The 12768-nt window shown below is 49.8% G+C and overlaps 1 protein-coding gene across 2 annotated transcripts in view; it reads left to right on the top strand.

The window, feature by feature from the left end:
• The first annotated feature begins 3739 nt into the window (after positions 1 to 3739).
• Positions 3740 to 12768, top strand: part of RELA (RELA proto-oncogene, NF-kB subunit) — a 111009-nt gene continuing 101980 nt past the window's right edge. For both annotated transcript variants that reach the window (XM_073605224.1, XM_073605223.1), the window contains exon 1: positions 3740 to 3880. In XM_073605224.1, coding sequence (XP_073461325.1) covers positions 3874 to 3880 — 7 coding nt within the window. In that variant the 5' untranslated portion in view covers positions 3740 to 3873. The remainder of the gene's footprint in view (positions 3881 to 12768) is intronic.

Here is a 12768-nt window from a genome sequence, read left to right as displayed (position 1 = left end):
CATGGCTACGTTTTATGAGACTTCTGGTGTCATCTGTTTGCCAGAGGTTAGGAGAAGCAGGAGGGTGAGGGAAGTAATGTGGGAATGTAATTTATATGAAGGGGCATGTCTCAGAGTACTGGAGGTTTTATCAGTATATGGATATAGAATGAGCAAGAGTTGGTAGGAGCAGTAGTAGGGAGAGGACAGAAGGCAGGGTGATATGTATAAGCAGGGGGGTGGAGAAGAGGGGTAAAGGTAAGAGAGTTTGAGGAGAGAGGACACAAGTGTCAGAAGCAGTGGTAGAGAGCGCATGTTACAGAGTGGAAGGAGAACTTAATAGAGTGACAAGGTCACCTGCAGTCTGTTAGGTGCTTTCCAGTGCAGTTTTCTATATTTGTTTGCTTCGTGGAATCGCTGAAGTGCAGAGATTGAAGTGCATATCACTTGTAGAAAGAATCACTTAGAGATAGAAGCCTTAAGGATAGAAGCTCCTGGAATGTGCTCCCAAAGCTCCTGGAATGTGCTCCCCAAGCAATGTGCTGACCCCTTAAGGATGCTCAAATTTATACTGTTATAAGGGTGTAGGGCTGGGAAAAAAATCGATTTAAATCTTGAATCGAGTTGAGAGGTCAAATCGATTCAAAATTTAAGCAAATCGATTTTTTTAGATTTTTTTTTTTCACCGCGCCGGTCCCGAGGCGCTGCGGGCATGAGTTTTTAGGCGAGGCCGCGGCTTCGGCCACGCCCGCAGCGCCTCCGGACCGGCGCGGACACCGCGCCGGGCCTGAAGAGCTGCGAGCAAGGAGTTTTTAGGTGAGGCCGCGGCTTCGGCCTAGCCTGCTAGGCCGGACGCCGAGGACTAGGCTGAAGCCGCGGCCTCGCCTAAAAGCTCATGCCCGCAGCGCCTCGGGACCGGCGCGGTTTCCAAAAGAAAAAAAAAAAAACTCGATTCGAATCGTGAATCGAGTTTTTTTTAAGAGAATCAAAGATTTTTTTTTTAAGAAAATCTCCCAGCCCTATAAGGGTGGGGTGGAAGTTCGTTAATTAATCATGAGTGAATATAAGAATGCCTAACAATCAAAGTGGACCAATCAAAGTCAGAATAGCCAGAGGTCAGAGGCCAAGATAAGATCAACACATAAAACTTAGGTAAGATAGTCCAGAGCAACAAAAAACAACGTCATGGTTATGCACACAGGGCAACAGATAGAGAAGGCCACATACCAAAGACACATACACTGAGACAGCAAGCAGATTCCAACATAAAAATGCTCCTAAAAATTGAAAAAAAAAATTTTTACTTACTAAAAATGGCTGTTGCTAGGCAGATCATCCTAATCTGCCACTTCCTACTCCGCGGTGATCTTCATTCTTCTCTTCCTCGCATTGTCTTCTGGGGAATGGGGCGCGCTGTGTTCTGGAAACTGCCATTCACAAAGCGCAGCGTGACTCACGTATACGCAGTAGGAAACGGGCAGTGAAGCCTCAAGGCTCCACTGCCTGTTTCCCTTAGTTCGAATGGCGACGCCGGGACCTGATCAGATGGACGGATCGGCCTCGGGCGCCCGACATCGCGGGCACTCTGGACAGGTAAGTGTGCTTATTAATAGTCAACAGCTACAGTGTTTGTAGCTGCTGACTTTTAAAAATGTTTTTTTTTCAGCTGGACCTCCTCTTGAAGTTCTAATTGATAAATATGATGGCAGAGTAATTTGATTTATGGGCATCCCATATACCCCTTTCACCAACCAAGTTATATCCCCCCAATAAACAAAAACAAAACAAAGCAAATGACTGTTCATTGTCTAAGAGGTGATATATGAAGGTCTGGCAGCTGGGTGATTTGTTGGATGTTAGTAACTAGTGGCAACACACCGCTACGGGTAGAAATCTGCATCTTTTTTATATAAGAGACACTGGAACACATAATGTTATTTTACAGAGGGGATTGTATTTTTATACTGTAGTTAGAGAGCAGAGCTGCGGATGACGAAGGCATGTAAACTGACCACGGTGTTAGGGCTCAGCAGCCATAATAAACCGTGGTCAGTTTACGGGGGGGGGCAGAACCAGGCAGGATCAGCCAAGTTTTTTAGGTTATACAAGGGGCCAAATTACACAGCACAAGCGCTGCGCTGTATCCTTTAAGGAAACCGGATCCATTTTTTTTTGGGTAACAAACACTTTCAATTCCCCAGAATACCACACATCACTAGTTGTTACTTTAGCCCTAGTTCACACTGTCACATTGCATGTGATTCGCACCGGAATTGCACCGCATTCCTGTGCAAATCACATGCGATTCTGTGTGGAATGATTTGAGCCATTCATTCAAATCACACCGCATTTGCATGAAAAAGGTGCGGGCAGCTTTTTTTTTTTTTTACACTGGAACTGGATGAATGAACACCCATGCGATCCAGTTCAGGCAAACACACTGTTTTGTGAGCTGCTTACGGGGTGTCGCTTACATTTAATTGACACCCACAGCAGATCACATGAACACAATGCGATTGCTATGTGGTGCGGGAAACGCACAGGAATTGCTGAGTTTCCCGCATTGCATCAGTGTGAAGCAGCCAGGGCTTAAAGGAAGCTGCTATTGAAAATGACCTTTGAAATGAAATGATCATGTTTAAGCTTCCATGAGATTTTAGTGATTGCTGTATTAAATATGTTTTTTTGGTGGATAAGGAAATCATCACTATCATCTACAAACCAGAAATTGGAAATCGCTCCTGTTTCCAATAGAGTGTTGATTTCTAACCAATGTCTGTCCTTCTAGACATACAGATAATAAATTTCCTAGAAATTAAAAGCAGAACCCAGATCAAAGTTAGCAGCTGCATCATCTTCTAACATTGGCTGTCATATCGCATTAATCATAACTTTAAAATGGCTGCGAGGATAACAATTCAACTTGCAGGGAACGTGTTAACTAGGACAAAACAAACTTTTTTTTCCGGTTTCGATGACATGTGTTAATTTGTATCCTGTCCCTAAAGTACTCTCCAGCCGCTGTTCCGTCAGATTCGGCGACCCGTCGGAATGTGTAACGAAAGTGAGGTTTCGTCGCCGCCATCTTGCTACACCCCGCACTCGTCCACAGTAAGGATACACTGAGAAGGGGCAAGCGGCCATCTTGTTACACCCACTGGAATTTTACATTCTACACTTCTTTATAACAGTAAACTGAGGTTATATAGTGAAATACAGAACTTAGAACTCCTACTGAATGTTTAGATGTTGAATTTTAAAAGCAGCCAACTTCTGTCAAATTAGCAAACATGTGAGATGAGCAGGCTTGCCGCTGCTTTTAAAATTCAACATCGAAACAGTCAGATGGAGTTCTAAGTGCGTATTTCACTATACAAACTCAGTTTACTGTTATAAATAAGTGTAGAATGCAAAACCCTGGAGGGTGTAAGAAGATGGCCGCTTGCCCCCTTCTCAGTGTATTCTTACAGTGGAGAAGTGCGGGGTGTAGCAAGATGGCGGCGATGAAACGTCACTTTCGTTACACATTCTGACGGATCGCCGAATCTGACGGAACACCGCTCAGAGCTTTGCTTTGAGCAGAGACAGGAGAAAAAGTTACAACGTAGTCAGCGATTGGCTAAGACGCTTGTAGGCTGCCAAGCAGGGAGAATGCGCATGACTATTGGTTAGGGCGTTTCACTGCTGATGTCATTTGGGTATTTCCGCAGCGCTGTAAGGGATTGTCTATCAATGCTTGTAAGGGGGCGTGGGCACAAGCAAGGAAGAGTGGATTTGGGTAAACTAAACAGCGAACGTAAAGGCTTGCTGGAAAACGTACCGGGAGAAAAGTTGTGCGCTGTACGGGGCCCTGTACGGTCTAGTCAGGGGGAGTGACTGACACCGGGAGCTGAAATGGACGGTAAGAGCGGCTGGAGAAGTGTGGGAAGGCTGGGGACGGGCCCGGGGAGGATGGGAAGCTGTGGAGTCCCGGGGTTGTTATTAATGATATGGAATGACTACAATTCATGGTGTATATAGAGCAATACAGACACTGGCAGGGCTGACACCTCACCACAGGCGGCACAAGACTCCTTATCCTGGGAACAAGTCTTAAAGTGGTAGTAAAGTCATTTTTTGTTTTTACTTTTACCTACAGGTAAGTCTATAATAAGGCTTTTATAATAAGGCTTACCTGTAGGTAAAAGAATATCTCCTAAACGCCCCTCGCAATGAGCCGCTGACTTCAGTGGGGTATGCGCTCCGGGGATTCTCGGCTGACTTCGGACCTTACCGGAAAGAAAGTGAGGACATCGCGGCTCCAGCCACTCACGGCGCCAGAGCCGCGATACCCGGAAAATACGCCAAAGGAAAATGTCAGATCCCTCGGTGTGGACCGGGTGAGATATCGGCGCCTCGTTCTAAGGTATTTCATAATGAGCTAGTATGCGGTGTATACTAGCTCATTATGCTTTTTCCCTTACAGGTGTAGAAAAAAAAAAGTCAGCGGGTTTACTACCGCTTTAATCTAGTCATGGCAGGCCTGAGGAGGAGCATGTACACCCCGATGGGGGGATATATATCCCGATCTGCCATAACTTTATGACCACCCACCGAATATCGAGTAGGTCCCTCGTTTACTGCCAAGACAGCCCTGACCCGTCAAGGTGTGGACATCACTAGACCTCGGAAAGCCATAGTAAATGCCACTTTTTTTTTTTTTTTTTTTTTTTTTTGTACAGGTAAGTCTCCGTTTAGGAGATATTTACTTTGGTAACCGCCAGGGATGGCACCGGCGCATGCCCGCTGCACTCTCAATGGATGGCACGCCGTTCACTGAGAGGGTAGCACCGCAGCCATGACTCCCTCACGCATGTATGAGAGTGACGTCATCACGGTTCCGCCATTCAAACGATTGGAGCCCGGGAACCTGGAAGGAAGACCAAGTGAAGATGGAAGCCCAGCACACCGCTGGAGGGCTTCGTTTTAAAGGAGAATTTCACCTTTTCATAAAAAAAATAAATAAATAAGGCTGCTTTTCACACTGAATGCGCAGGCTGTTAGCGGTAAAGTGCTGCTCATTTTAGCGGTGCTTTTGCATCACTAGCGGGGAACTTTTAACCCCAAAGAAGGGATTAAAAATTCCTGTGTTGCGCCGCTTCAGAATTGCTTTTCAGGTGCTTCGGGAGCGCTGTTCATTCGTTACAATGGGCAGCGCTCCCAAACCGCCCCAAAGATGCAGCTTGCATGACTTTTTCTAATGTCCTGCAAATGCGCTGGGTGTGAAAGCACCCATTGCAATGAATGGGAGGCAGTTTTCAGGCGCTATTGGTAGCGTTAAAACGCCTGAAACCTGCCTCAGTGTGAAAGGGGTCTAAATGCAATTTTTTTTTTTTTTTAAATGCAAAAAAGAGTGCTTTTATTTTTTCTAGGGAGCCTGCAGAGGATTGCAACTGCGATCAGCAGATCATGGGTGCAATACAGGGATCCTGCAGACTAGGGTTGTCCCGATACCGATACTAGTATCGGTATCGGCACCGATACCGAGCATTTGCCCAAGTACTTGTACTCGGGCAAATGCTCCCGATGCTTCCCCCGATACCTAGAGGACAGCTGTGATCGGCGGTGGGGGAGTTACAAGATTCTCCCCGCCGCCGGCTTTCAGCTGCTTTAGTGACACAGCGGTGATCGCTCACCGCTGACTGTCACTGCATCCTTCTCCATGTCCCCTCCTTTCCTCTGTCCCTCTCCGCTGTCCCCCTCCGTTCCCCTCTCCTTCTCTGTGCCTCTCCGCTGTGACTGTCACCTCCGATCCCCTCTCCTCTTCTGTGCCTCTCCGCTGTGACTGTCCCCTCCGTTCCCCTCTCCTTCTCTGTGCCTCTCCGCTGTGACTGTCCCCTCCGATCCCCTCTCCTTCTCTGTGCCTCTCTGCTGTGACTGTCCCCTCCGTTCCCCTCTCCTTCTCCGTGCCTCTCCGCTGTGACTGTCACCTCCGATCCCCTCTCCTTCTCTGTGCCTCTCCGCTGTGACTGTCCCCTCCGATCCCCTCTCCTTCTCTGTGCCTCTCCGCTGTGACTGTCCCCTCCGATCCCCTCTCCTTTTCTGTCCCCCTCCGTTCCGCCGTCCTCCTCCTCCTTGCTTTATGAATAAACAGAGTCGGCTGACTCTGTCCATTCACATAACTGAAACATTGTAATCTCCTGTGATTACAATGTCTCAGTTTATGAATGGAGAGGAGCCGCTGTCTTCTCTCCATTCATTCTCAGTGCAGCTGAGGCTGCAGAGAAAGGGACTGGGGAATCTCTATCCTCTGTCTCTTTCTCTGTCTCAAGGGGGAGATATCAGAGGTCTGTTAAGACCCCTGATATCTCACCAAAGCCCCCCAACAGGGCTGATAAAAAAAAAAAAAAAAAAACATATTGCAATAAAGAATAAAAAAAAATTATTTTAAAAAATAAAAATTGTAAATAAATAAAAAAAAAAAAAAAAAAACACACATACACCGTTCACCCCCTCCCCACCCCCCAAAAAAAGAAAGCACTGTTAAAAAAAAAAAAAAAAACACACTGTCACGTGACATTAAAAAAAAAAGTATCGGTAATCGGTATCGCCGAGTACTTGAAAAAAAGTATCGGTACTTGTACTCGGTCCTAAAAAAGTGGTATCGGGACAACCCTACTGCAGACTCTCAAGATAGCTGTCTGACTGTATCTTGTTGGGGCAAGTAGTTACTTGAGAGCAGGAAGAATCCATCAACCACAAAGGAGTTCAATAGCGCCCCAAAGCTTATTGAGAACTACAAGTGGTCATTTACAATGGCTGACAGTAGTTGTAGTTCATTAATTCACAGGAAACTGTGAATGAATGATGCAGGTGGGGGGAGAAGGTTGCTGTCACAGAGCAGGGGAGATCGGTGGAATTGGTGGCAGGAGCTGGAACATGTTACGCCCTAAATACGGGTGTAACATTTTCCTAAAGGTAAAAAAAGGTAAACTTATTCTTTAAGGTAAGTCTGTCCTAATGTGCTAGTATGCAACCCTGTGGGCTTTCCCCTTTTTTTTTTTTTTTTTTTTTTTTTTGTTTGTCGGTTTACTACCGCTTGAAGGTATGCTGTGGTATCTGGCACCAAGCTGTCAGTAGCAGATCCTTTACGTCCTGTAAGTTGTGAGGTGAGGCCATCAGACTTGTTTCGTCAGTATATCCTACAGATGCCCAATTTGGGTTAAAGTCTGGAGAATTTGGAGGCCAAATCAACATCTCAAACTCATTGTGTTCCGCAAACCATTCTTGAACCATTTTTGCAGTGTGGCAAGGTGTATTCTCCTGCTGAAAGAGGCCACTGCCATCAGGGAATACTGTCTCCATGAAGGAGTGGACTCGGTCACAAACAATGTTTAGGTAGGTAGTATGTGTCAAGTAAAATCCACATGAATGCTGAACCCAAGGTTTCCCTGCAGAACATTGTCCAAAGCATCACACCTGGCTTTGCCAGCTTGCCTTGTTCCAGGGTGGATTTGATTTAAATCGCTAGTAAAAATGATTGAATTAACCGCTTCCCGACCTGTGCACGCCGATTTACGTGGGCAAAAGGGCGTACAGGTACATCCCATTTAAGAAGTGGCGCTGCGCGCCCGCTGCGTTCTCCGTGACCGCGGGTTCCGCAGACTCGATGTCTGCCGGGTGCCCGCAGACTCGATGTCTGCCGGGTGCCCGCGATCGTGTCACGGAGAGGTAGAATGGGGAGATGCTTTTGTAAACAGCATTTCCCGTTCTGCCTAGTGACAGGGCAGAGATCACTGCTCTGTCATCGAGAGCAGTGATCGCTGTCATGTGTGTTGATGCCCCTCCCCCCACAGTTAGAATCACTCCCTAGGACACGTTTAACCCCTTCATCGTCCCCTAGTGGTTAACCCCCTTCACTGCCAGTGTCATTTACACAGTAATCAATGCATTTTTATAGCACTGATTGCTGTATAAATGACAATGGTCCCAAAATAGTGTCAAAAGTGTCCAATCTGTCCGCCAAAATGTTGCAGTCCCGATAAAATTGCAGATCCCCACCACTACTAAAAAAAAAAAATTAATAAAAATGCCATAAAGCTATCCCCTATTTTGTAGACGCTATACATTTTGCACAAACCAATCAATATACGCTTATTGCAATATTTTTGGTAAATAAAAAAAAAAAAAAATGTAGAAGAATACATATCAGCCTAAACTGCGGAAAATAATAATTTTTTTTTATATATTTTTGGGGGATATTTATTATAGCAAAAAGTAAAAAAAAATGCATTTTTTTTTTTTTTTCAAAATTTGTGCTTTTTTTTGTTTATAGCGCAAAAATAAAAACCGCAGAGACGATCAAAAACCACCAAAAGACCGCGCAATTGTCAGTTAAACTGACGCAGTGCTGTATCGCAAAAAGTGCTCTGGTCAGGAAGGGGGTAAATTCTTCCGGGGCTGAAGTGGTTAAATCATAATTTTTTAAAGGGCAGCTATTATCTGTCCCACAGAAGCTCCTCCTCTGAACTTTAATGGGACAGCTGGTGATGAAGCAATCGCACAACAAGGTGAGGGATGTGGCAGCAGCAGGTGAGTGGATGCCCACTAACAAGCGCTGCCATGATGGATCTGAAATGACAGGTGCTCTTTAAATGTTAGGACTCATTCTTGCTAGTACGGCAGGGTGGCCCGGCTGCGTGAAACAACGTACTGGCATGTTGTTTCCGCCTTGGGGTATGGGGCGCGCGCCGCCAGCGACCCACTGGGATTGGACACAGCGGGAGCCAATCAGGTCACCTTCTTCCATTGCTCTGTGGGCCAGTTCTGATGCCCATTGTAGGCACTTTTGGACACAGGTCAGCATGGGCACCCTGACTGGTCTGTGGCTACGCAGCCCCATACACAACAAACTGTGTTGCCCATGTTTCTGCTTTCAACACATCAACTTCAGGGACAAAATGTTTACTTGCTGCCTGATATATCCCACTGACTTCAGATGCCATTGTAACAAGATAGTCAGTGTCATTCACTTAACCTGTCAGTGGTCATAAAGTTATAGCTGATTGGGGTGTGTGTGTGTGTGTGTGTTAGAAGGCTGGCCAGTGGCCAGCCTGTATGTGGGATGAGTCTGAGGGGTACATATCCCTCCTCCCCTGGCTGATCCAGTGTTGGCTTTGCTTTCAGGGTTACAGGTCACTTCCGGTTTTGGCAGAGCGGCGGCTGGCTGCAGCAGTCTCATGGTGGTCCCTTTCCCGGGGCTCACGCCGGGCAGCATTGGAGGGGGGAGCCGGCTTCCCATCCATCTATCCACCTACTTTTCCGGTTCTCATCCAGCATCTCAAAGGGGGGCGGCATCACCCGATTCTCCTGGTGCGCATGCCGGGCAGCATGGGGGGGGCGCCCGCCCATCCACCCACTTCTCCTCCCAGGCTAACGCCGGTATCATCGGGGCAGGGCCCACACTGGCATCCGGGGGGAGGGGGGGCATGCACACACTCCTCACAAGGTCATGCTGGCAGCAAGAGGGGGGGCTGTTCACCAATTTTCCTGGGGTCACGCTGGTAGCATGGGGGGGGGCTGTTAACATAACTCTCCCTGGGTCACACTGGCAGCATGAGGGGGCGTCTGTTCACCTAATTCTTCCGGGGTCACGCTGGCAGCATGAGGGTGGGGGGGCCTGTTCACCTATTCTCCTGGGGTCACGCTGGCAGCATGGGGGGGGGGGGCATCCACCAATTCTCCCGGGCTCATGGGGAGGTCTGTTCAACTATTCTTTCGGGGTCACGCTGGCAGCATGAGGGTGGGTACCAATTCTCCCAGGCTCACGCTGGCAGCATATGGGGGGGCACTAATTCTCCCCGGCTTGCGCTGGCAGCATGGGGGGGCTCACACCAATTCTCCTGGGCTCACGCCGGCATCATGGGGGGGGCGGCGCGGGCATTCACCAGTTCTCCCGGGGTCACGCTGGCAGCATGAGGGGGGGCTCTGTTCACCTAATTCTCCCGGGGTCACGCTGGCAGCATGAGGGGGGGCTCTGTTCACCTAATTCTCCCGGGGTCACGCTGGCAGCATGAGGGGGGGCTCTGTTCACCTAATTCTCCCGGGGTCACGCTGGCAGCATGAGGGGGGGCTCTGTTCACCTAATTCTCCCGGGGTCACGCTGGCAGCATGAGGGGGGGCTCTGTTCACCTAATTCTCCCGGGGTCACGCTGGCAGCATGAGGGGGGGCTCTGTTCACCTAATTCTCCCGGGGTCACGCTGGCAGCATGAGGGGGGCTCTGTTCACCTAATTCTCCCGGGGTCACGCTGGCAGCATGAGGGGGGGCTCTGTTCACCTAATTCTCCCGGGGTCACGCTGGCAGCATGAGGGGGGGCTCTGTTCACCTAATTCTCCCGGGGTCACGCTGGCAGCATGAGGGGGGGCTCTGTTCACCTAATTCTCCCGGGGTCACGCTGGCAGCATGAGGGGGGGCTCTGTTCACCTAATTCTCCCGGGGTCACGCTGGCAGCATGAGGGGGGGCTCTGTTCACCTAATTCTCCCGGGGTCACGCTGGCAGCATGAGGGGGGGCTCTGTTCACCTAATTCTCCCGGGGTCACGCTGGCAGCATGGGGGGCGGACTCTGTTCACCTAATTCTCCCGGGGTCACGCTGGCAGCATGGGGGGCGACTCTGTTCACCTAATTCTCCCGGGGTCACGCTGGCAGCATGGGGGGGGGGGGGGGCGACTCTGTTCACCTAATTCTCCCGGGGTCACGCTGGCAGCATGGGGGGGGTCTGTTCACCTAATTTTCCCGGGGTTACGCTGGCAGCATCGGGGCGTCTGTTCCCCTAATTCTCCCGGGGTCACGCTGGCAGCATGAGGGGGGGGTCTGTTCACCTAATTCTCCCGGGGTCACGCTGGCAGCATGGGGGGGGGGCATCCACCAATTCTCCCGGGCTCACGCTGGTAGCATGGGGGGGTCTGTTCACCTCATTCTCCCGGGGTCACGCTGGCAGAATGAGGGGGGAGCTGTTGACATAACTCTCCCGGGGTCACTCTGGCAGCATGGGGGGCGGCCACCAATTCTCCCGGGCTCATGCTGGCATGGCATCATGGGGGGGGGTCTGTTCACCTAAATCTTCCGGGGTCACGCTGGCAGCATGAGGGTGGGGGGGGCCTGTTCACCTATTCTTCTGGGGTCACGCCGGCAGCATGGGGGGGGTGGCATCCACCAATTCTCCCGGGCTCACTCTGGCATCATGGGGGGGGGGGGGGCGCCCACCAGCCAAATGTAGCTAGATTGCAGACTTTCTTACAGTTCTCAAGTATCCTCTCGGAATGCAACGCAAATGTTGCTAAAAACCAAGGGTAGTAAGCTGTATCACACAGTATGCTGGTCATACTGCTGACTAGAAATGGGCAAATCCATTAGTCTCTTATTATATGCTATTCAAACGGGAGTAAAGATCTTGCATCAGGGTTCTGTCATAGCGTGTCCAGTCATAGCGCATACAGTCAGCATGTGTCAATCATGGTGTGTTCCAGTCAGCATGGCACAATCGTAGCATGTTCTATCACAGCGCATAGTCAGCACGTGTCAACCATATCGTGTTCCAGTCAGCGTGTTCATTCAGCATATTGCATTCGGAGCGGGTCTAGTCGGCATGTCACAATCACAAGCGTGTTTCAGTCACGACGTGTTTAGTCACAGCATGTTCCAGGCACAGCGTGGTTAACTCATAGCATGTTCAGGCAGGGCGGGACGGTCCTAGTGTGTTCCTGTCACAGCGGTTCTGTCGTCGCAGGTCCATCACAGTGGTTGTCACAGCGTGTGCTGTCACAACAGGTGCTCATAGGTAGTTCTGTCACAGCGTGTTCATTCGCAGCAGGTACTGTCATAGCGTGTTCAGTCACAGCTTGTCCGTCAGCGTGGTCATGTCGTAGCAGTTCTGCATACACCAACAGCCATTTCACCTTTGTTTGTCTCCATGTCTCATCGTACCTTTCGTTCATGTTTCTTTGTTTACCTGGGTTTAGTTAGCTAGTGCTCACATCGCAGGATCTGTCATGTCTACAGATCCATAGGGGCTGAGGTTTCGTTTGTTAATGATTGTTGACCACAATCTTCTTGCCCGTATAAGGCCCCTTTCACATGAGGCGGACTTCGTTTCTACGGAGCCCGCCTCGGTCCGCCGGCTCAGCGGGAGATCTGTCCGTTGATCTCTGCTGAGCCGGCGGATGACAGGTCCCTCTCTGCTCACTGAGCGGGGAGGGGCTTGTCAGGTGCCGCTGCCGCCTATGGAGGGATCGGACGAAAACGGACAGCGTGTCCGTTTTCGTCAGATCTCATCCGATCCGCCAGCGACGGACCTGGACGTAGGGCCATCCGTCTGCTCTTCAGCGGATCGTACCGGGTCGGATGTCAGCGGACATGTCTCCGCTGACATCCGACGCTCCATAGACTTAACATGGAGCGCCCGTTCAGGCCCGCCGTCAAAACTGACAGGCGGACCTGAACGGTCCGATCGTGTGAAAGGGGCCTTGCACACGCCATACGATGCATGTTTTTCATTTCATTACACCTGTACGACTATCCACCACAGTCTGTGGGTACACCAGCCCTGAGCGCTCAGTTTTAATTACCTGTCTCTGCGCTACAGGTTACTCAGGCACACTTACTTCATACACTGGGGGAGGGGTGCGGCATCAGGGTCATTCATGCGCTGTGGCCTGGTTATTACTGCTCAGATCCTCTTACTCAGCGCAGCCCCAGCTCCTGCTCTTCCAACATTTCTGCAGGCAAGTCGGCATCCGCGTAGTCCACCA

This window comes from Aquarana catesbeiana, linkage group LG11 (genome assembly GCF_042186555.1).
Source record: "Aquarana catesbeiana isolate 2022-GZ linkage group LG11, ASM4218655v1, whole genome shotgun sequence".
NCBI classification, from domain to species: domain Eukaryota; kingdom Metazoa; phylum Chordata; class Amphibia; order Anura; family Ranidae; genus Aquarana; species Aquarana catesbeiana.
The sequence above is the reverse complement of the archived record's forward strand: the minus strand, read 5'-3'. Positions and strand labels throughout refer to the sequence as shown.